The sequence below is a fragment of the Anopheles arabiensis genome, chromosome 2 (assembly GCF_016920715.1).
Source record: "Anopheles arabiensis isolate DONGOLA chromosome 2, AaraD3, whole genome shotgun sequence".
In the NCBI taxonomy this organism is placed as follows: domain Eukaryota; kingdom Metazoa; phylum Arthropoda; class Insecta; order Diptera; family Culicidae; genus Anopheles; species Anopheles arabiensis.
In genome coordinates, this window is record NC_053517.1 from 96,640,147 (window position 1) to 96,661,620 (window position 21,474).

Sequence of the window (21,474 nt, forward strand, 5' to 3'; positions counted from 1 at the left end):
ACCCTGCGTGATGAGCTGCTCGGCTACCTCGCCCGGAAAGGATATGAATCACGAGGTGGAGCGAGTCCGAGGTGATTGATTAGTGAGCGTGTGTCGCAGTGAGCTCAACGTTACGTTCACTTTCGCACCGCACATCGTTAGCACATCGGGCAATGGCAAGTGGAGCAGATTTGACAGCGTTTGGATTGAGTGGAGGGAAAGGACAAACCCGCCCGACGAACTCGTTGCTGCTGCTAGTTTTGCAGCTCGGCACAGGACACGGGAGTGTGACGTTTCGAGGAAATGTATTTGCTCGCATAATCACATGTTTATTTAACTATTTTTCATCCAACAGCAACTTTTTCAGGCTTTTTTTGGTTTTGTTTGGTTGCTGCCACTAGTCGATTTAGCAAGTGAAGTTGAACCATTTTTTGCTTTTATGAACAAAAAGTTGTCTTGTTGCATATCCACTTCGCTTGATAGGAAATCGTCACATGCAAGCCCTTCCCGTTAACTAACCATGAGAGTGTGAGTGAATAAGAGTGAAGGTTATTTTGGCAAACAAAAAAAAAACTCTTCAAATCACTCCACTACACAAGCAAACACACACACACACAACAATCCGTATGTACACAGTGCGTTCTAGAGAACGATGAACCAGCACTGTCACGATGCTTCCGGATGCGCCGTCCGTTTGCACCGAATGACGAACGGAGAAGTCATAAAGTATAATGGCGCATGTTTTGCGGAAGTTTTCAATATGCATTAGAAAATTTCTCGTCGGAATTGCATGCGCAACGGGTTGTATGTATAGGCATCATCACGCGGCAGCGCAGTTCTCCCTTTTTAGAACAACCCGGGGTACCCCGGGGCAGGAGAGTTCACCCAGCGGCCCACCCCTCTAGGAAGTGTCAGAGTGAAGCTGGCATGCATCAAACTTTCCACTAGCCATTCTTCCGGGCGACCAAGGCAAGACACCACGATCCGCAACTCGCAGAGGGGAAAATGGTTGGCCCAATTTAAAGCGAGCTGAAAGCTTTCATATTCTTCAAACAGTTTTATAGTTTGAACTTGAGCTCAACTTTTGGCAGTGCTATGCTTGCGTCCCGATGCTTCGAATGGTGCTTTGGGCACTGGAGCACTGTAGGGAAAGGATATCACCATCCACGACTGTCTTTCGTTCATCACTTTGGGTAGAAGCGCAACTTTTCTCTGCAAATATTCACAGCTCTGAGCCTGGAGTAGGCTTTTGTCGATCGGCGTGCGCGCGTTCCCGCTTGCTGGTAAGGTTCAATTTAGCATCATTCAATCCATCGACTACATAGGCACACACACACCCACCAGGAGTGATTCGAAATCGACAAGACTTCTTCGAGTGGATTCCATTATCCCAACGGATAATGTGTGCAAACTTCTTCCCTGCGCAACGTATCCCGTCTAACGCCGCCGCTGGAATTGATGCACCATTCCCACCGGCCAGCATCCATTACATGTGCAGGCACATACCGCGTACGCAAATGAATCCAAGTTCAAAGTTTAAAGTGCACATTGTTCCATTGCTGCTGCTGCTGCTGCGGGACGGATAAAGGTCGCCGGAAAGGTGAAGAGCAAATGGCATTCTTGTTACGGGGAAATTTTCGGTGCGAGCAATGTCGGTAGCACGCGCAGATGAGATTTGAAGTGTAAGATGGAGAAAGTTTTCCGTTTGGTTCATTTAGCATCCTGTTAGCGAAATAGTTCGTTTACCTTTGTTTGATGCCTGCAGTGCACTTGTATCGCATTTGCATAAGCACGGTGAGCATTGCCTAAGTTATGCTCGTTTCATCCTCCAAAACTGTGGTAAGGATAAAATAAAATAAACTATAAATAATTAAATTACGCTAGAACTACTTTAAATCATAATGCATATATTATTAACATTTAGTTAAGTGGCCCTCTGGAGCGAACCCACGATTTCGATCCATCTTCGGCTAGTGTTAGTCCGATTCCGTCTCGGGTAAAATCAGATCCACTAATTCCTGCCGAAGTTGGAGTCGTCCGGTATCGTCCGGAGTCATCCAAAGTCGTTCGCAGTCATCTGGAGCCGTATTTAGTCGGTCAGAGTCATCCGAAGTGAACTGAAGTAGTCCAGAGTCGGCTATAGACGGCTGGAGCAATATGTTTGTGGTCAGACATTTAATTTCGTTGTGTTTTTTCCTCTCCTCTTTACGTGTGCATTTCTTAAACAAGCCTTTCTATCTAAGAATAGCGACTTGAGTCGACCGGAGTCCGCTGAAGTCGGAGTTTGAGATTAAATGCACGAACAAAATACATTGATCCGGCCCCCTCTCAAGCCGACTCCAGCCGACCTTGTATGATACTGGACGACTCCGACTCTGTACGACACCGGATGACTCCAGACAACTCCTCATGACTCCGAGCGATTATGGACGGCTCCGGATAGTACTGGTTGGACCTACCTTCCGGAGTCAAATTCAACATTTTCGGAGTCCGATCGGAGTCCACTCCGGATTTTTGCCATGTTGACCCACCACAACCGTGGACAAAACACTTTATTATTCTTAACCCACACTGCGGCCTACGTCCAACATCCTAGTTATGTCCATTCTTTTCTAACGGTTTGGTTCTCTCTTTTTCCACTCTCACGATCTTGTGCTGATTCTCCAATAACGGTAGCGACCGAGTTCTCCGCCGTAACGTGTATCTACTGTGGGACAGTCAAGGGTACAATTATAAACTGCTCATCTGACCGTCACCACGGTAGAAAGTATTGATTACAACATCACACTGCACAGCTGTATGTACCGACAAGAGTACATTCATCGCACGTTATCACACGATTCAATGGTATTGAGTCATTACTACCGCTTCTCCGATTGAGGCCAATGTCAAAGGTTTCGTTAATCGCGTTTAAATGGCATAAATTGCGCACTACAAAATTCGCAAGCACAGGAAGAACATCATTTCTCTCATTAACTAATACACACACACGTGCAAACGATTTCAATACAGAATCATTTTTGTTTATTTTACAGAAACAAGGCTTCCCTCCTAATCTAAAAAAACCCAAACCTGATAGTACGATGGTAGCAAACCGCTTGTACCGAGCTAAACCTCGTTAAGTTCGTTGTTATCAAGGACCACGACTTTGGGAACATCCACGTACTGCAAAGAAGAGCAGAGAGCAGTTTTGTTTTGTTTTACAATTATCATTTGGCTCTCTTGCGGTCGGGTTCGAACGTCGCACACAAAAATATACATCAAATCTGTGCTACTTACGTTACGGCACGGCGTCATGCGGAAGAGAGTGTTGTGGAACAGATCGTACACGCTGATTAGTTCCGGTGCCTTGCAAATGCTCAGCTTGCTTTCCACGCACTGCCGGAAACCGGTGAGGGTGCTGAGGATGAAACAAAAGTGAATTTTAGAACCAATCAGATATCAATCATCAGTTTGACGGTCTTACTTGCACTGATCCTGGTTCAGGTGAGAGATATCCCAGTCATCAGTTCCGTTGAGGAACGTGTTGATGCACTCGTTGAAGTTGTCTCCAATCTTGGCAACACAGTCCGCGTACTTTGGTTCTTCAAGCTCTGGAAAAGGGGTTTCCACATATGATCAATGATGTATTGCCAACTCTCTATCGAACAGAGCACACTTACTGAACAAGATGTCTCCCTCATTCTTGCACATCAGATCCACGGCATCGGGAATGATGCCGGACAGTGCCTGCACGATCGTGAAGTCATCCTCCTCGAGGCAGGGGCGGAAGTCATTCAATAGCTGATCGGTGCACTTATAGGCCGTCCGCAGCTGGGGACAGTAGCTGTTTTGAAAAAAATTAACCCCAAACCCGATTAGTCTCCTACTCGATAATCCAACTTGTCAAAAACCATACACACCGAGGGAAAAACGTCGACCGAGTTTCATTCGACAGGGTGTACAGGTCGCTCATGAACGCATCCAAATCGATGGCACCGACAAAGCACGTGAAGGTGGTCTGGGCCGATTCCATCAGCGTAACGAAGGCTGCATCGGAGCCACTGTTGTTACGGCAAAGTTCCTGCAGCTCTTTCATAATTTCACCCGTTTCGGCAGACTCCTCCGAGGAAGAATCGGCATCTCTTGCAAACCTTGGCGAGGCGAACGCCACTGTATTACAGGGACGAATTGATTTTTTAATGTTAAATCTTAACATTATTCACCACTACGTTGTATTACCTGTTGTGAGCGCCAAAATGACCAAAAGTTTTGCCTTAATTTGCACCATTGTTGCTGCTTCGGAATGGAACAAATTTCACGTCTTCTTTAATCCACTGCTCGTCGGAGAATAATCGTACCCGATCGCGTCGGTCAAGAACGAAGACTGACGAAAGTCATAGCGTCTGGCCTGATAAGCTTCTCGTGAAAACACTGCAGCTGCTACGTAAGATTCGACACTGCATGATAGTGTCAATCAGCGTTCTTATCACACCAGCGCACCGTGTCAGTGCTCTTGTTGACAATTTCGCAAACGCGATTCGCTTAAAAATCGGTTATGTTTGATGAGTCTGTCATTTTTTACGAAAAAGTTTCACAGCGGTTGGTAAACAAAATATATTATATTGCTTGCACCAATGGACAGATTGTGCTGTTTAAAGTTTTTAGGAAACAAATACAAAAACTATGCTTCATATGATGTTAAAGAATAGATTCTGCTGCTGCTGCATGTATTCATGGTTAGATGATAAAAACGAGTATATAATGGAATAGATACACTTTTACAATTACCAACTTACCATTTACAGTGGGGTAATTTTGATTAAAGTCTATACTTAATATTCTAGGCTTAATATTCTAGACTTAATGTTCTAGACTGCATATTCTGTACTTAATGCTCCCAAAGCAAAAAATAATCAAATCACTGATACTTGAGCATGATGATCCTTTTTCGTCTTCGTTGGCGTAACGACCTATGCGGTCATGATCATGACCATGCTTATGTTATGATTTCAAGGGATCAGACTAATCAGATGCATGCCGGTCTCGTGGTACATTCGTCAACTTGTACAGCTCAACAACATGCCCGTCATGGGTTCAATTCCCAAATGGACCGTGCCGCTATATGTAGGACTGACTACCCTGCTATGGGGGGAAATCCATAAGTCACTAAAAGCCAACCCCACAAGTGTTTAGCCAAAAGAAGAAGAAAAAGAAGAAAAATAACAATCAGATGCAAGGTTGTCTGATGTATTAGAGTGATCATGCCTGAAGAAGAAAGTTTAATTATTTAATAATGTTCAATACACCTAGTTTCGTTATATTTTATTATCAAAGTTTTACTTCAACAGAATTTGAAATGTTCTTGTTACTCATTTGAAGGGCATCTAGTTTTTCTATTATTCTTCAACTCTTTATTTGGTGCAAAAGTACTTCTTTATCAAGGCATGTTTTGGTTATTTATGAAGCCATTCGTAGGCTCGAAATGTACTCTTTGTCAAGCAACCATAAACAGATTTTTGCTCCAAACAATTTTCCCTTAGCTCTACAAACCTTATGTCTCAGCAAGAGTTGCCAAAGGTTTAATCACTCAGCTGATTGTTCATTGAATGCACAAATTTAACAACTCTTTTCTTCTCTCCCTTTCCTTCCCATTGCAGGGGACAACACGGCAGCAATCTCGCGCCGAAAAACGAGCGGTGCCGCCGCCACGTCACAGCTGTCCGCCATCCTGTTCGAGTGTTTGTTCTTTCCCAGCGTGATACTATCGTATCTGCTCAAGTCGAGCTATGCCTAATGGATGGCGAGCTATGCCTAATGGAGAAAACGAAAAGCATACGCAGGAACGCACGAACGAAACAGGAAGCAAAGGTGTTCAGGTGGGGGCCAATAGTCGCCCATAGCGCAATACAGGTTGATTGATCCCGGGGACGCACGGACGGACAGCGATCTAGACGAACGATTTAAAAAAAATAGAAGCAAAACTATGTTTCACTTCAACTGTTCAACCGATACAGCTACTTCCAAGAAGTGTGAAACAAAAGTTTACTTAAAGTTGAGAGTGGCAAAAGAGCAGCAACAAATCGACGCATAAAAAAGTTAATCTCGAACAAAACAATCTTCCGACTCAGTGGGAAGACGAGTGAACTCTTTGTAAATAGGTAGTGATCCCACTTTCTTTTCATTTGTTTCCACTTTGGTTAAGTCCTACACCTTCATCGTCATCCCGCTCTATCTCACCTTCCTCCTTACAGCTGGTGGACCAGAATCGAATTACCCGGGGTGCAGCTTACCGCTCTGCTCCGTGCAAACTTGCAAAAGTGCAGAAAGTGGAACCAGGAAACCATTAAATAAATTAACTCGCTGCATACGAAAACAAGCAATATGAAGCGGAATGCATTCACATTAACAAACAAACGAACGAACGAAGTAAAAAAACGGAGCACAAACAATCTACACTGCCGCCCATGTGTGCATCATTGCGGAGCGTTGAATTGGCAAAGAAAACTTTCCGCTCACACACGCACACTCGCACACGCGTTGGAATGACCTCGCCCCGAACCTGTGTCACACATCCCCGTTGCGAGAGATGGTCACGTGTAAATAAATCGAGAGCTTAAAAATTAAAGGCAAAACCGAAAGCCTCATCCACTTCACTTCCCACTGCTTCGTGAATCAAACAGTGCGCTAAAGGGTTGGACAAAGGGAACACAAACACGAAAAAAGGGTCAAATGCTGGCCACAAAGGGTTTATCATCGCCGGTACCGAAAGGACGGGGCAGGATGAAATCGCGTTCGCGTGTGGTGCGTGCATGCATTGTTAAAACGCAATACTGCTGCTGCTGCTGCTGCTACTATTGCCGAACATGAATTAATCAAACATGACTTGTGCCACCGGAATCGATGGTGCATGATCCGTTGTTCCGGGAGCGGGTGGAAGAAATTTTGCTGCAAGAAAACCAATTGCAAATGAGTGTTTGGGATGGCCCGGGGAGCGGCAGGATACACAGCAGGAGCAGACATGATCCTTTTATGATCCGCTGAAACTCCTCCTCGCTGAACCCCAAAAGCACCGCGGGGAATGGGTGGACGGGTGTGTGCTTGGACAAAAGTGTAAAAACAACCATTTGAATAATGAACGCACAGGTTAAACTTGAGTGAACAACAAAGAGTGCACCACATGCCGGGTGCACGCGGGTTGCAAATTAACCCGAAATGGTAAATTGAACCAAACAGAGAGACAGAGAGAGAGAGAGAGAGAGAAAGAGTGGAAAAACATTCAGCAAGGAAGGAAATCAAAACCGAAATTGAACCGAAATCGTTTGTAGCGATGTTCGGAATTTGTAAATACACAAAAACGACCCCTTTTCCTACTGCTCCATCGCTATGTTCTCGCTGTGTGTGTGTGTGTGTTCCACATCGATAGACAAATCAACACAAAAGTGCATTAAAAATGCATCATCGTAAAAAAAACACAAAACATCATTCGTGGGAAAAAAACCCCTTGGCTCTCAATAAGCCAAACAAATGGATGCGCCAGATAATGAAGAGAAAAATCCCTTCCCTGCCTGCGTCCCATTCCCAATCGTTGGCCTATCCAAGCACATTCTGAAGCGTTCCGATAACGCATACAATGCTGCCGGACTCATGCCTGTGGAATGCAAACACACTTTCCACCGTGGAAAAAGGCATTCACCCAACCAACCAGCAAGGCGCGGAAAGAAAACGGACCTGGGGGTTTTTGGGTTTTATGCTTTTATGCCCGGCCCGATAAACTTGTGATCGAGTGAATGATCGTGAATGTTTCAATAATTGGCATTGGCGAGTGAATGCTGTTTTTTTCTATTTTCTTTTTTTTGCATTTTACAAACATAGTGTACCTCGTACCTCAGCTCCCATCCATAATCGCAGGCACGTGCTACATGGGGGGGGGGGGAAACCGAATGTATCAAATCCGCATATAATTGGAGCTTATCGCAATGGGCCCGACCATTAATAATGCAAACAGTTACGTGCTGGGCTGGGCGGCGTGCGTTTTGTTGCTCTCTTTCTCTTTCCTTCGCTTCTGTTTACCATTGAAAATTGGTTTTCCCCCCTTGCAAATGCATCGGAAAATGTTTACTCACTACTGTTTGACCGTTGCACACTTCCTCTACCGTACCACGAGTAGACCAGCGCTGCTCTGTTTGCTAACGCTTTCCAATAGCCGCCTGAATGTAGGCAATCGAACGATGAGCTTGGTTGAAAATTAATAAAAATTCTATCCAAATTAAATTCCTCTTTTTTAAAGGTTTTTTTCGCTTTTGCACCCGTTAGGGTCATTCTAAATATTAACTTTATCACCGTCGTGCCCTTTGACCTTTTCCTCATTCTTTCTCGCATGATTCAGTTGTGTCGTCCTTTGTATCACATTGTTTCAACTAATTCACGCTCCATCATGTTTGTGATCCAATGCGCCTTTACTTCATTACTGCTACGAACCAAAAAAAAAATCCATCCCTTGGATTCTGCAAAGAAACTCGAGAAAGGTTCTAAAGCAGCCCTCCCCAGAATTGCCCTAGACAGCAAAAAAGGGGGCGAAAGCATAAAGCAAGAGCAACACAAAAAAAACAACTCCCATCTTTTGTCCATCTTCTTATTTTTGTGTTACCTCCCACTTCACTGCGGCAACTCCCAAGACAATGGCATAGTGCCACACGAAAGCAATAAACCGGGGGCAAAGAGCCCGGCACCATTGCGACGCAAGTCATCGTCCCAACTCGCCCCCTCGGCCGAAACAATGATACACAGTTTATGAAAAGCTCATCGGAAAGTATAATTTACAGTTCGCTTTTCACTTCATTCCCGTGAACTCGTGCGACTGTGAGGCAGGGCGTGAATAGGGGAGATGGAACGTTGAACCTTTTTCTGCCATTTTGGAATTATGGTTAAACTATTCACGCACACACACACACACACACACACACACACACACACAGGGCGAAATATTCTACTCGAAACCACTCGAAAATGAAGTTTCAAAATGAGACCCCATTGCTTCGCAGCGAAACGACCAACAACTGCCACTGTAGCGCAATACCGTCGTCATCATCGTCATCTTCAAAGTAAACCAATCAAATGGAACAATCACGCGCGCAATCTCGTTCTCAAGAACGGTTCTGCTTGAAACTGTGCTCCATTTTAGCGACGGCTAATGGGCAGAAAATGTGCAAAGGGGTGGCACAGTGGCGTCGAAAAGCAAATGCAAATGCAAACCGGTACTGGAGATTTGTAGATGAAGTGCGTTTGTGTGTGCGTTTGTGTGTATGTGTGTGTGTGTGAGCGAGAGAGCGAATGGAATGGCATTTCTTGAAGTGGTTTATGAAGGGTTTTTACGTCCCATTTCTTATGGAGTGGTGAAATTGAACCAGACCGGTAAAGTGGTCGTGCGAACATCGTTTGGAATTGCGTAAAACCCGATGCACTGCATCCCGCGGCCAATATTCCAGTCCACCAGTAAAGGGTTAAGAATCGGTACAGTTAAGGCAAGTGTAATACATCTTATAATCCGCACTGTCGCCAGCCGGGTACGGACACCGGTGATGGAAGCAGAGCGTCTGTACATAATTGAATTAAGAAAGCATGTATCTGTTATGTTTAGTGAGGAATTTAATTTCATTCACAAAAAAAAACAAAAACTAAACAAATCCAATCATACACACACACACGTAAAGTAGAGCAGAGAAAAGAATTAAAAACTAAAGCAAAAGCAGTTGCAAAACACACGCAACACACACCTTCACGCTTTGTCTATCGAAACAAGCGCGCAATGTAAAATAAAAGTATTGTTTCGTTACGTCCCTCCCTTCTTGACTATATACCCCTGTGCTGTGTACCATAAAACTGTAGCGAAATGTTGAGTTTACTATGAGTTTCAATTTGCAAAGCATAACTCAATCTTGGCTGTCTCTACACGATCGTGGTTCGGTTTTCGTTACACTGCTCCCAGCAGGAGTGGTGGTGCAGAGGAAGTATAAATCCCCACACGCTAAACTAAATTGCATGATAAAAAGATAGTAGAAAGATTTAACGAGAAAGTAATAAATTTGTTACCATTTTCTGGAGATATTCTAGTTACAGTGACATAAATTTAAAGAATGAAAAAATTACACACACTCACACAAAACACTCACTCACAAACACACACACATATAGTCTTTCCGTTGAATAGTGTAAAAAAAAAGAAAATTAAATGAAAACTTACAAAACACTTACAATAACTGTAGTGGAAGCGGAAGTGGAAGTCCGAAACAAGGGGACAAAAAACACGTTCACACAAAGACCAGTTAAGAATATAAAAAAAGAGAAAAAGAAAACCACTACTCGATGTGGCAAATAATGGATTGACGAAGAAGAAAGAAAAAAAAACCAAATTAAGACATTCACAACTAAACTGTAAATTAAAAAAACTTTTAGTTGCTGAAATAAAGTTACAAAAAAAAAACAGAAGAAGAAATAAAAACAAAACAAAAAATAACAGAATGAAAACATCACATGAAACAATTACAAAAGAAAGGGTGGCAAAAGCAAACTAGCAAAATAACAAACACTTACAAGGTATTCACACGAAATTCATTACCACAAACTGAAAGGAAAAACGGAGATACAAAAGAGGAGGAAAAAAAAACAAAAAATAAAACTAAACTAATCGAGCAAGTCGTGCGTCGAACGTGTGGAAAAGTAGTTAAATCTCTTTGATCGTAACAGAAAACACAAAACAAAACCAAATCCCGTTTGTTTCTATGGCTGAGCGGAAAGGCAAACCTCCCCCACCCCGTTTCACCGCAAACTAGCACAAAAATGGGAAGCAATGGAATTAGCAAAACGAGCCGTGCAGGAATGAAGCTGGATCTAGTGGAATTGTACACTCAGTGGTTGGTAGCACACAGGCACTGCGGTGCGAGGAGGAATTGTAAGCGTTGTTAAACCTTTTCAAACTGTCTATTCGATGCCACTGGGAAAAAAGGGGCTGCTATCTCTAAATTGAAGGGGGCAAATGATTGATTCATCTTAGCGGTGGAATTGCATTGCAGAAGAACGAGGCGCATAGGCACGTCCTCATGCAACTTAATTGGTACGAAAGCGCAAGGAAAGAATCGGCAAAGGATTAGTCAAAACAACAGCTTACACAATGCCCCCGTAGAGAGCAAAGACACTTTACAGACATTGAAATGTTTCTGAAACAAGTAAGGGAAACGAATAACAAACGTTGATCGATCGAAAACGCAGTAGAAACAGGATAGCAATTGATTAGAACGGTTTGCACAGGGTTTGCACTGGTACACGAGTGTAGAACGGAACCGGTTAAAACATGGACAGGAAACAAATTGAGAGCAAACAAAAAGTCTAATAAAAACAAAACTTTCTTTTCGTATAAAAATCAATAAATGTTTTGGCTTTCCTTTTTGTTATTTTTTCTAGTACTGATAGCGAAAGAAAATTGATAAAAATGCATTTGTCTATTGAGTTGGGCTGTATTCGTTGAAATGATCAGTTTGATGAAAGAGTTGTCACATTTTGTCATACCGAGAGAATTTCACGCTGTGAAGCTACAAAGCGTACTCAAAATAAGTTGGTGGGTTTTACACGATGTATTGGTTAGTTTCCGTAATTGTTTTGGATTCGTCTCATGATTTATTCACCTGTTTCCATAGTTTTTTCTGATTGTTCCCACAATTCTTAGAAGCATGAGTTCAGTCTATATTCCAGGACCGGTATGAGTTTGTGACTGGTTCCTGAATTGATATAGAGTTGTGCCATATGTACCAGGACCAGGTGTGAGTTCATTTTTATTCAGCTATGGATCGAGCAACAGCTAAAAGACATGGTTTATGATCGTTACTAGGGCCTCGTACACCTCGGGACTTCGTAATCAGTTCCAGGATTGGTATGGATGTGCTCAAGTTGTGTTTTAGGATTAGTACGAATGGGTAAAGTTGACAAAAATCTGAAGTCGAATCCGTTCCGTCTCCAAAAATGTCCTGTCAGCAATATCCGAAGCCATGCCGAATCGTCCGAAATCGTTCGGAGTCGAGACTATATAGAGCTGGAATTTTTGAGCGTCATCTGGAGTCAAAGTCATCAGGAGTCGTATGGAGTAGTGATGAGTAAATCTTAGAAATGATTCAATGAATCTGAATCTTGGTTGTAAAGATTCATTAATCTCGATAGATGCATATAGCTTGAGCTTCTTCTTGGTGTAACAACTTACGTGGTCATGCCAGCCTGTACAGGCATTCAAGCTTTCTTGGTACCACGCAGCCAAATAATCTGTTTTACTACGGGGAGACAGTCTATGCACGACTAAACCCTCGCGGGCATGTCTTACGAGATAACCACTGTACCACGGGATAACTATTTGCACAATTTCAACATTTTGAATATGACTTTTGTCTAAGAGTTCATGAATCCCCGGAATTTAATGAATCTAAACTGATTCATGACTCTGTATAGATTCCTGAATGTTGAAGATGAATGATTTTTCATAGATTAATTAATTAAACCTTTCGAGGTTCATGAACCTTGAAGGATTCACGAATCTTTAAAGATCCATGAATAGCTAGAGATTCGATTCAAGATTCGAAACACGCATCGATGAAGATTCATATTAATGAATATCAACGAAAGATTTATAAAATTGAAAACTAGTCTGGAGCCGGAGTCGGAATTTTCAGAAGCCGGAGTCGGAATCGCCTGAAGTCGAGATCCTCTGGAATCGGAGTCGACCAGAATCGGAATCAATTGGATTACGATTGCAGAACAATTCCAGCCTCAATTCCAGATGGCTCCGACTCCTGAAGACTTCGATTTTGGATGATTCCCATCCCGATACGAATTATTGGTTTCGTTTTTACCGGAGTTAGATCGAAATCTTGGGTGCACTGCACACTGCATAGATGTGTTCATGACGTGTTCCAGGATTGGTATACCTAGGATCGGCAGACCAGCAACGCGCCCAAATTTGCTAATCAAATTGCATACAATCAGATCTCATTGGTAGCGTATGTAAATTTAAGCTACGTTTTTGAATTTTTAACTCAATAGTTAGGTTGTATGTGAATAAAACAAGTAACTTTGCCAGAAATATTCCATAAAATAGCCAGAATGTCTTATCTTTGATGTAAATATCGATGTGAATTGCCATATTGTCTCTCTTGTTCAGACTATTTTATACTGCCCAGGGTTGGTGAGTTTACATTAATCTTCTAGTTCTTCGTGCATCAACTTCTTCTACACTTCTCGCTAAGCAGACAATGTTGCGTGGAAATCATTTAAACTACGAAAGCTACTGCAAAGGTTTCAGGGGGGGGGGTAAGGTTTTACGAGCTAATCAACAGTAATTTGTACCGTCCACCAGACCCTCAGCTCATTTCACATCGGTTGACATAGCGGCTCAACGAGTTTTAGTTGGCCTGGGAATGAGAATTTAGTTCATTTGCTTACTGTTGGTTTAAATTCTTTCCAGCAAGGAGGGGTTTAGGTTGTCCAAAACTTTAAGCGCTTTAAACGCAATCAAATAGACGAAATGCAAATGGAACCCTTTTGCTAAGTATACGAACCTTTTTTATCTCTCTCTCTCCCACTGAATGCAAATATTGCAATGTGCTTTTGCATGTTTGCAAAAGCAAACCTCATTGCATTAAACATGTTTTTTTTTTTTCGAAATTTGTTAAACAAACTTTCTCCTGCACCTACTGCGGCATTTGTACGCATTCGTACGCCCTAGCTTACCGTGGGGCCACATCCACTCAGCTCATCACTCGATAGTTAAACGAAAGGAGAAGAAAAAAAATAGTACGGTAAAAACTCCTCTCAAACTCTAATCAGGGATTCACCGAGCCGAGCCTGGTGGCTCTACAGCCCAAACTGACCCGTCCCGTGTAACGAGGGATGCAGTCCGCTCACACGCCGCAATGTTTTACGACCGGACGACATGTCAAAAATCCACACCGGCTGTGTCGCTGTGCAAAGTTTACCTTGCTGCTTGCCTCTCCCCTGCATGCAAGGTGAAGTGGAAAAAGAATAAAATTAATTAACGCGCCTTGCACCGCCAGGGCCCCGTGGCCATGTACGTGGCGTTCGCAAAGGATAAACCGGAAACCCCGGTGTGCGGTGAAATGATGACAAGCTTTATAATCTCGCGTGCTGTGTGAGTTTCGGGAAAGTGGAAGGGAAATGCTAGTCGACGGAGGGATAAGCATAACCACGGCACCACACAGCGCCAAATGCGTCTGGGAAATGTGGCTGTGCTGTGCTCTACCGGCCCCCTCCGTTGCAAAGCAAACTCCTTTGTGGCTTTGTTGTAATCAGGTAAAATGAGATCGTAAAAACTTTCGGTCTAAAACGCAACCCAGCCTAAATGGGGGGAAGGATTTTTTTGTTGTGTGTGGTAAGTGCGAAGATAGAATCGTTTTCAGCAGCCCGGGAAAGTGTCAACGGCACGGAGCAGCACTTGTAAATTTGCGATTGACAGGTCTGAGCAGTGGTGTAATTTCTCGCACCAGACAATGCTGGTGACATTCCTCACGCGCGCTTCGGTAGTACAAGTAAAAGGGAAGCTTGCTCCATCTCTTCGGCATGTATTGGTGTGTTTGTATTGCCCAGCTTGACTGTTAACACCAAATTTGGGGCTCAGCAGAGTAGCACAAATCATCGGTTGCATTCCACAACAGAAATGGTTGAGTGGGACGAAGGTTGTGAAATATGGAGTACAACACGCAGATGACTTCCGGGACATCGTTGGAGGTGGTCGGGTTTTTTTTTGTGAGTGTGTTTTGTTCCCAACTACCCAGACTGGGATGGAATTTTGTCGGCTTTTTGTGACACAAACACCCTTCCCACGCAGGTTGAGGCTGAGATGATGAATTTTTCCTGGCTCCCTGTTTTGGGGTTCGGGGATAACGAGATCTCTTCATTGCAGATTGTGCTTTGCGTTTTGCGGCGCTACCTTCCGCGGGGCGCTGATCAGCCCCACTGCTGCTGGGAATGTTGAAGAATGTGTTAAAGTTGTAATAAAGTTTATGCGCGGCACGATGGGGCTTCCTTTTTCCGTGGTGTGCCGACAGAACAGTGCAGGAGGTCGTTTTTCCGCCAGCGAAAGTCATTCATTTTGCTGGTAAATAATCACGTGTGGGATAGCTAAGGGGTAACTTTGTGGTAAATTTTGCATAGTTTTAAGAGCGACAGCTTTATATCTAGCCAATGATAATCGTGAAGAGAAGAAAATAAAATTGCTTGCTCAGCAATTGTGCAATGTTTTTGTTGCACAAATTACCGATCATTATGTGCAGAAGGCCTTCAATTTGCGTACTCGTTCACTATCCGATAATTGTTTACGACAGCACCTTCGCCGTAGCAATTAACACTGCATGACAGGTTGATTTTTAATCGTTACATGCCGCACGGTTCCTCTTTGATGTGGTTTCGATGCGCAGAATGCCTTACAGAACCCCTGGTGGGCAGGGAGCCTGAATCCCTCTAGGGCTGGTTTGCTTGTTGCACAAACGAATTGGCATTTTAATTGCAATTTTTACATTAATCGTTGAAAAAATTTAAACGAAAAATGCCAATCATGGTTGTTTTTTTTTCTCGCCGAGTGGCTGAAGCAATCAATTGCAGCTACTTTAGTGAAGTGGAGAGTAGGTGGATTATTTTGGATGGTTTTGGTTGTATATTTTACAATTGCAGCAATTAGCAAATGAGAGGTTTTGCAACGCATTCCAACCAAAAAAAGCTGGAGAAATATTTAAATGGTTTCCAAAGTATACACAATCTGTGCTGGTGTTGAACCACCTTTTTTTTAAATTCGCTGCTAATTATAGAGTAACGGTTTAATGCGAATGACTAGTTAATTTGAGCACTGTCCAGGACTACAAAATGTAATTTTGGCTCTCAAATCCATTCCAATTTCAGTAAAAAAATCAAAACCTTAAATTTTCTTGAGTGATTCATAATTTATAATGGTGCTGTGTCTCAACTTTTAGTTTTTAATCATTCTGGAACCGATATTAAGATCTTAATGTTTAGGGTTTTCAAGATAATGTTGAACCTACACTAGACTTCCGTCCCGTCTACCTAGTTCTGCAATAGATCCACAACCGATACCGGTTTCAGAATTGATCCTGATCTTATCTTGACAATTAAGCTCACGGCACATATGAACAAACGGATCAGATGAGCCAAAGCTAGTGCAGCGTTCCTTCAAAGCGTTCCTTCAGTACGCTAGGCGTAGCGATCCAGGTCGAAGCGATCTCGTCGATATACATGTTGAGCTTTGAAAGAAACGCGGGCGAGTCGATCTGATTGTCAAAGCGTTCCGCGACAAACAGCCTCTGATCGTTGCAGTTCCGTTGCTTTAATGTCTCGATGCCAAGCAACGCACAACGCCCATCATAGTCCAGAAGGACAGCATACTATCGAAGCGTATTCTAGCACTGGCCGCACCAAAGCGCAGTATAGCATCTTGATGCAGGAAGCTCAACTTTTCGTCAAGGGGCACTCCTAGATTCTGAATCTTAACTCGTTCTGTAAATTTGATGAGTGGCTTCAATATTTAACTCGAATAACGATTATTAGGTATTCCAAGACTGGAGATATGTGGACTAGTGTTGGGAGATTCAGGATTCGGAAGGTTCGAAGATTAAATCCCTAGAAAGAGTCGATCGGATCGGATCCCGTTTGTAAGATTTGAATCCCTAAAAGATTTCATTGCGATTGAGAATTCATTGCGATTCGTATGGGATTGGGGTTCGTTTGCGATTCGTTTGGGATTGGGATTCGGATTGGGATTGGGATTGCGATTAGATCGAGATTCCATCAGGATTGGGATTCTGATTGAAATTCTGATTGCGATTGGGATTGCGGTTGGGATTGCAATTAGGATTGGGATTGCGATTGAAATTAGTACAGGCTGTCCCCAAGATACGCTATTGATGGGAGTCGAGAGAATCTGCGTGTCTCTAATTTTCGAAGTCGAATCACGCAGTTTCCAGTAAAAATGTAGCAAATGAGAAGATATAGTCAATAACTAAATTATTCGATTTGATATTGAATAAAGGTCCGCGTATCTCGGGGACTGTCTGTACTAATTACGATGTGAGTACTGAAATGTTAAATAATTGGGAGTAAAACAAAATGACCTCTTATTCCAGAATGATTCATTTTTCCCATCACTGATGTGGACAGGGTTCTTCACAACTTGCTAGTGCCGCGGGCCAGAACCCTCAGAGACCCACGGACCGTCAGTTTCACCACAAATGCTGTAGATCGTCGTCGATTTTTCTGTCGCAGTGACTCTGTCTCTGTCATGGAATGGAAGCCATACCCGGCTGCTCGATGTTTTTGTCTTGGCATAGACATACAGCGTTCAAAGTTCAATTCAAATAGTCAAATAACCTTACTAGAACTCATACAACGAGACGATATCAGCATGCTCTCCTAGATTCCGCTCGTCCAATTCCACGTATGCGAAAGTATTGATTTCCAAGAACAAAATGATCAAACTATGTATTTTCTCATTCCAATATGTAACTTCCTTCCTTAATTTTGAATACTTTCTAAAGAAACAGTTGTGTATTAACCCGCCCCCCCCCTCGCCCTCCACCAAACTTCGTATAGGAGTATCTACTTGCACCAATGGACTTTTTGAATTGCTCTTTTCAATCAGCAGTTTGTTGAAACTAGTCCATCATACTATCATTTTTACCCATTGTCCAGACACACATTCAAATTGGTTTCGTTGTGAAAAGTTTTCCCATTTCTCAGCCAAGCCTCACGCCTCCAAGGTGATTGCACGTGGCAACCTTGCGGCACCTAAAACAGAAACTCCATCATCTTGCATCGTACCAACCAATCATATGCTTGTTTGGAGATCATGCAAATGCTTCCAAAAACGAGAACATTGCACGCAGAACAGTGTAACTACTTCAAACTACTGCAAAACTGCGTCGATGTGGCGATGAATTGGAAAAGTTGCTCCAACCTCTCGTACGGTCAGTTGTGATGATGACACGTACACAGCTCAACCATAGCGTCATGCTCAGTGTTCAAGCAAGCTTGCCTAATTTCACCCTAATTTAATCATTTCACTAAACTACACACGCACACACTGGCACACTATCTTCTGCACCAGTGCGCACGCAATATGGGAACAAATCTGACCCACAATTTGCCACCGTGTCAGGTCGCAAATCGAAGCATCAAAATGTGTGCCAATAAAGTTCCGATTTGCGAATTTGATTATAACTTTCTAAACTTGCCGGTGGAAGAAGGCAGAGAGGGGGAGAAATACTAACCGCACAGCTGTCAACCACAGCCACAGCAGCAAGTGGAATGTGCTGTTAGAGGTACAATAAAATGCAGGAATTGATTTCTTAATCCTATTTCGTTCGAGGGCATGCTGCTCCGTGATTTTTTGCATGCAATCATGTTCGCAATGTACTCGAGTGCACTTCTTACTCGCTTTGTTATTTTCTTTTTTGTTCAAATTCTTCAGTGAAGCAAGCTCACCCGTTTTTTGTTCCTGACCTTTTTCCGCTTTTCTTTTTTTGTTATAAAACCGCAAAACTTACCCGTGCACCACGGTCTACCTTTGATTTCAATGTCGACGCAATTATTGCAGATAAAAAAGAAGATAATTTAAATTATAAAAGGTTGACATGGGAGCAGGGTTGGCCTAAAAAAAACAAGCTAACCGTAAAATAAAATGTCTGACAGCGCAAAACGGAAAGCAAGCGGCAAACACGCAGCAACCGACCGAAATGGCACAAAACTTTTGGTCATTCTTGGGTTTTGTGCGTCTTTGGATGAAGCTGCAATGGCGGTTGAATCGTTTTTCTTCTTCTTCGTCTTCTCTCCGCACGTGGCCATATTGCTTTTTTTCTCACCGCAGCAGCAAGGAAAAGTGCAGCCTGCAGTAGCTGCCACCGTGGCGGAACCGTCTATCTATCGCCCCTGCAACAAATGAGACCTTTGCTCGGAAATCTCATTTGCCGTGGCTTTCAAGTTCAGAACAATTTTTGCACTCCCTTCCTACCCGTGAAATGTGTTTATGTGTGTGTGTGAGTCAGTGTGATAGTATGATTGCACGGATGGGAACTTTTGCACCATTTCAGTCCATTTTCTTTTTAGTTTTCGCGTCTCAAACTCACTCTACGTTTCAGCTTCACTCTGGGATTGAGTGTAGCGCAGTTTCCCGATTTCGCCGATACGCTGTGGGGAAAAGAGGGTAAAGTTCACTCGGAAAGTGTAAATTGTGTTTAAAAAGCTCTCCAGAAACTTTCATTGAATAGTTGCCACTAATCGCTGCTTTGTAAAATATTTTATAATATTTCGTGTATTTGTTAAACAGATTGCCAGATCAGTAACGATTGGCTGGTTTGTGTTAAGATGTAAGCATTTTTATTGTTTTTGATACAAATTGAATAAAATCCCGAAAATTTCTCGAGTTTTTACTACTTTATAATTTAAGTTTAGTTCAAGAGTAAGGGTGAAGGTCGTTGAGTGGGTAAAAGAATAAATAAATGAGCAAGAAGGAGGAAAGGTAGGTATTTATGAATGAAGCCTACATATTACTTATTAAATATTTAAGTAATGACATGAGTAAGTAAGTAAGAGTGTGAATCAGTAAGTAAGTGGTATGGAAGAAATTATATAAATTTAAAAAAAGAAAACAATTAAATCATTAAATATAACATTACATAGAAAAAATTAAAATTAGGAAATAGAGAAAAAGCAAACTGAATCTAAATAATTAAATAATAAATTATCGAACCGAGTACATTGTTTATGAAATAGGTAAGCCAAGAGATAAGTAATATTTAAAAAATTATTTAAATGAATAAAAAGCAAATACGTTGTTAAGTTATTAAGATAGTAAATAAATAAATTCTTAAATTAAAAAGTAATTTAAAAAAATAAGTAACTATCAGTGTAACTAAGTAAAAAGGTTAGTAAATAAAAACTGATAAAGTAAATAAGTAAACAAGTTGGTAGGAAAGTAAGTAAGTAAGTAAGTAAGTAAGTAAGTAAGTAAGTAAGTAAGTAAGTAAGTAAGTAAGTAAGTAAGTAAGTAAGTAAGTAAGTAAGTAAGTAAGTAAGTAAGTAAGTAAGTAAGTAAGAAAGTAAGTAAGTAAGTAAGTAAGTAAGTAAGTAAGTAAGTGAGGTAAGTAAGTAAGTAAGCAAGCAAGCAAGCAAGTAAGTAAGCAAGTAAGCAAGCGCAAGTAAGTGGAAGGGTGCAAGCAAGCAAGCAAGCGCGCGCAAGCAAGCAAGCAAGCGCAAGTAAGCAAGTAAGTAAGTAAGTAAGTAAGTAAGTAAGTAAGTAAGTAAGTAAGTAAGCGCAAGTAAGAGTAAGTAAGTAAGTAAGTAAGTAAGTAAGTAAGTAAGTAAGTAAGTAAGAGTAAGGGGTAAGTAAGTAAGGTAAGTAAGTAAGTAAGTAAGTAAGTAAGTAAGTAAGTAAGTAAGTAAGTAAGTAAGTAAGTAAGTAAGTAAGTAAGTAAGTAAGTAAGTAAGTAAGTAAGTAAGTAAGTAAGTCAATATATATGTGAGTAGTAAATATGTAAGTTAGTCGATTAGTAGTACGATAGCGTTAAAATGGTGGATGTGGCAGGAAACGCGTGCCAAGCGTTAAAATTTGAATATTTTTCTAAACAGCTTTTTCAGTTTTTTTTTAATTTGTCAGCAGATTTTGGCTGCCATTACCATTGCCATATTGGTTTAACACTAGCGATGTATAGCTTACTTTTTGCATAAAACAGCTCTCGGTTGATTGATTCTTTATAATATATTTTTTTATATATTTACCACAAACTAAACCTTTCCAAACAATCCACAAATCGTTACAATTGAAAACACCCTGCAAAATGCCAACATAAATATCACACCATTTTAGCATCAGGCTTGAATATTTCGTGTCACAAACAATGGAATTCAAAAAACATCATCATTCAACCACAAAATTACCTTCCACTATGAGTTAATTCACAAATCCAACCACTAAAAAACTAATGGTGGAATGTTAGCGGCCACGTTGTTCAATGGTGTTTTACAGATTCAAAATAGCTCCTTTTTACACTCGAAAATATCTTTACACAAACTATTCACCACAAAAATAAACATTTAGCAACGTACTTTTCCCCATACCTTACTGAATAGTTTAAAAAAATGACGCACGAACAATAAATGCTTCTAAATATACCCGCAAATGCCACTGCCTGCGTCACTGCGCTTCAGGCGCAATGCAACTAAACATTCCAGCACTTCAAACTGCAACTGCACAGCAAAACAAAAAATTTAAAATAAAATAAAACTCAATCCCGGAATGATGATGGGTGGTAATTTCATTCCCATCTTTCCATCCCATCCCTTTTCACGCGTCTAATGAATATTCACCGCACGGCACACTGCATCGATTGCTTGCGCAGTATTTCTGTACAACAGCCAGCCGCCACGCGCGTACCGTCGCCGTCGACGCCGTGTCTG

The 21,474-nt window shown here is 41.9% G+C and overlaps 2 protein-coding genes across 5 annotated transcripts in view; one reads left to right on the plus strand and one right to left on the minus strand.

The window, feature by feature from the left end:
• The window catches only part of LOC120905514 (zwei Ig domain protein zig-8), a 205,548-nt gene extending 194,171 nt beyond the window's left edge, over nucleotides 1-11,377 (plus strand). For all 4 annotated transcript variants that reach the window (XM_040316383.1, XM_040316366.1, XM_040316392.1 and 1 more), the window contains one exon: nucleotides 5,619-11,377. In XM_040316383.1, the coding sequence (XP_040172317.1) occupies nucleotides 5,619-5,755 (137 nt within the window). In that variant the 3' untranslated portion in view covers nucleotides 5,756-11,377. The remainder of the gene's footprint in view (nucleotides 1-5,618) is intronic.
• LOC120905535 (27 kDa glycoprotein-like) lies at nucleotides 2,993-4,335 on the minus strand. The gene is made up of 6 exons (XM_040316407.1): nucleotides 4,201-4,335; nucleotides 3,882-4,131; nucleotides 3,642-3,805; nucleotides 3,446-3,572; nucleotides 3,259-3,379; nucleotides 2,993-3,144 (listed from the first exon to the last, which is right to left on the minus strand). The coding sequence occupies exons 1-6, from the start codon at nucleotides 4,247-4,249 to the stop codon at nucleotides 3,088-3,090; spliced, it is 768 nt and encodes a 255-aa protein (XP_040172341.1). The 5' UTR covers nucleotides 4,250-4,335; the 3' UTR covers nucleotides 2,993-3,087.
• Nucleotides 11,378-21,474: the final 10,097 nt, after the last annotated feature.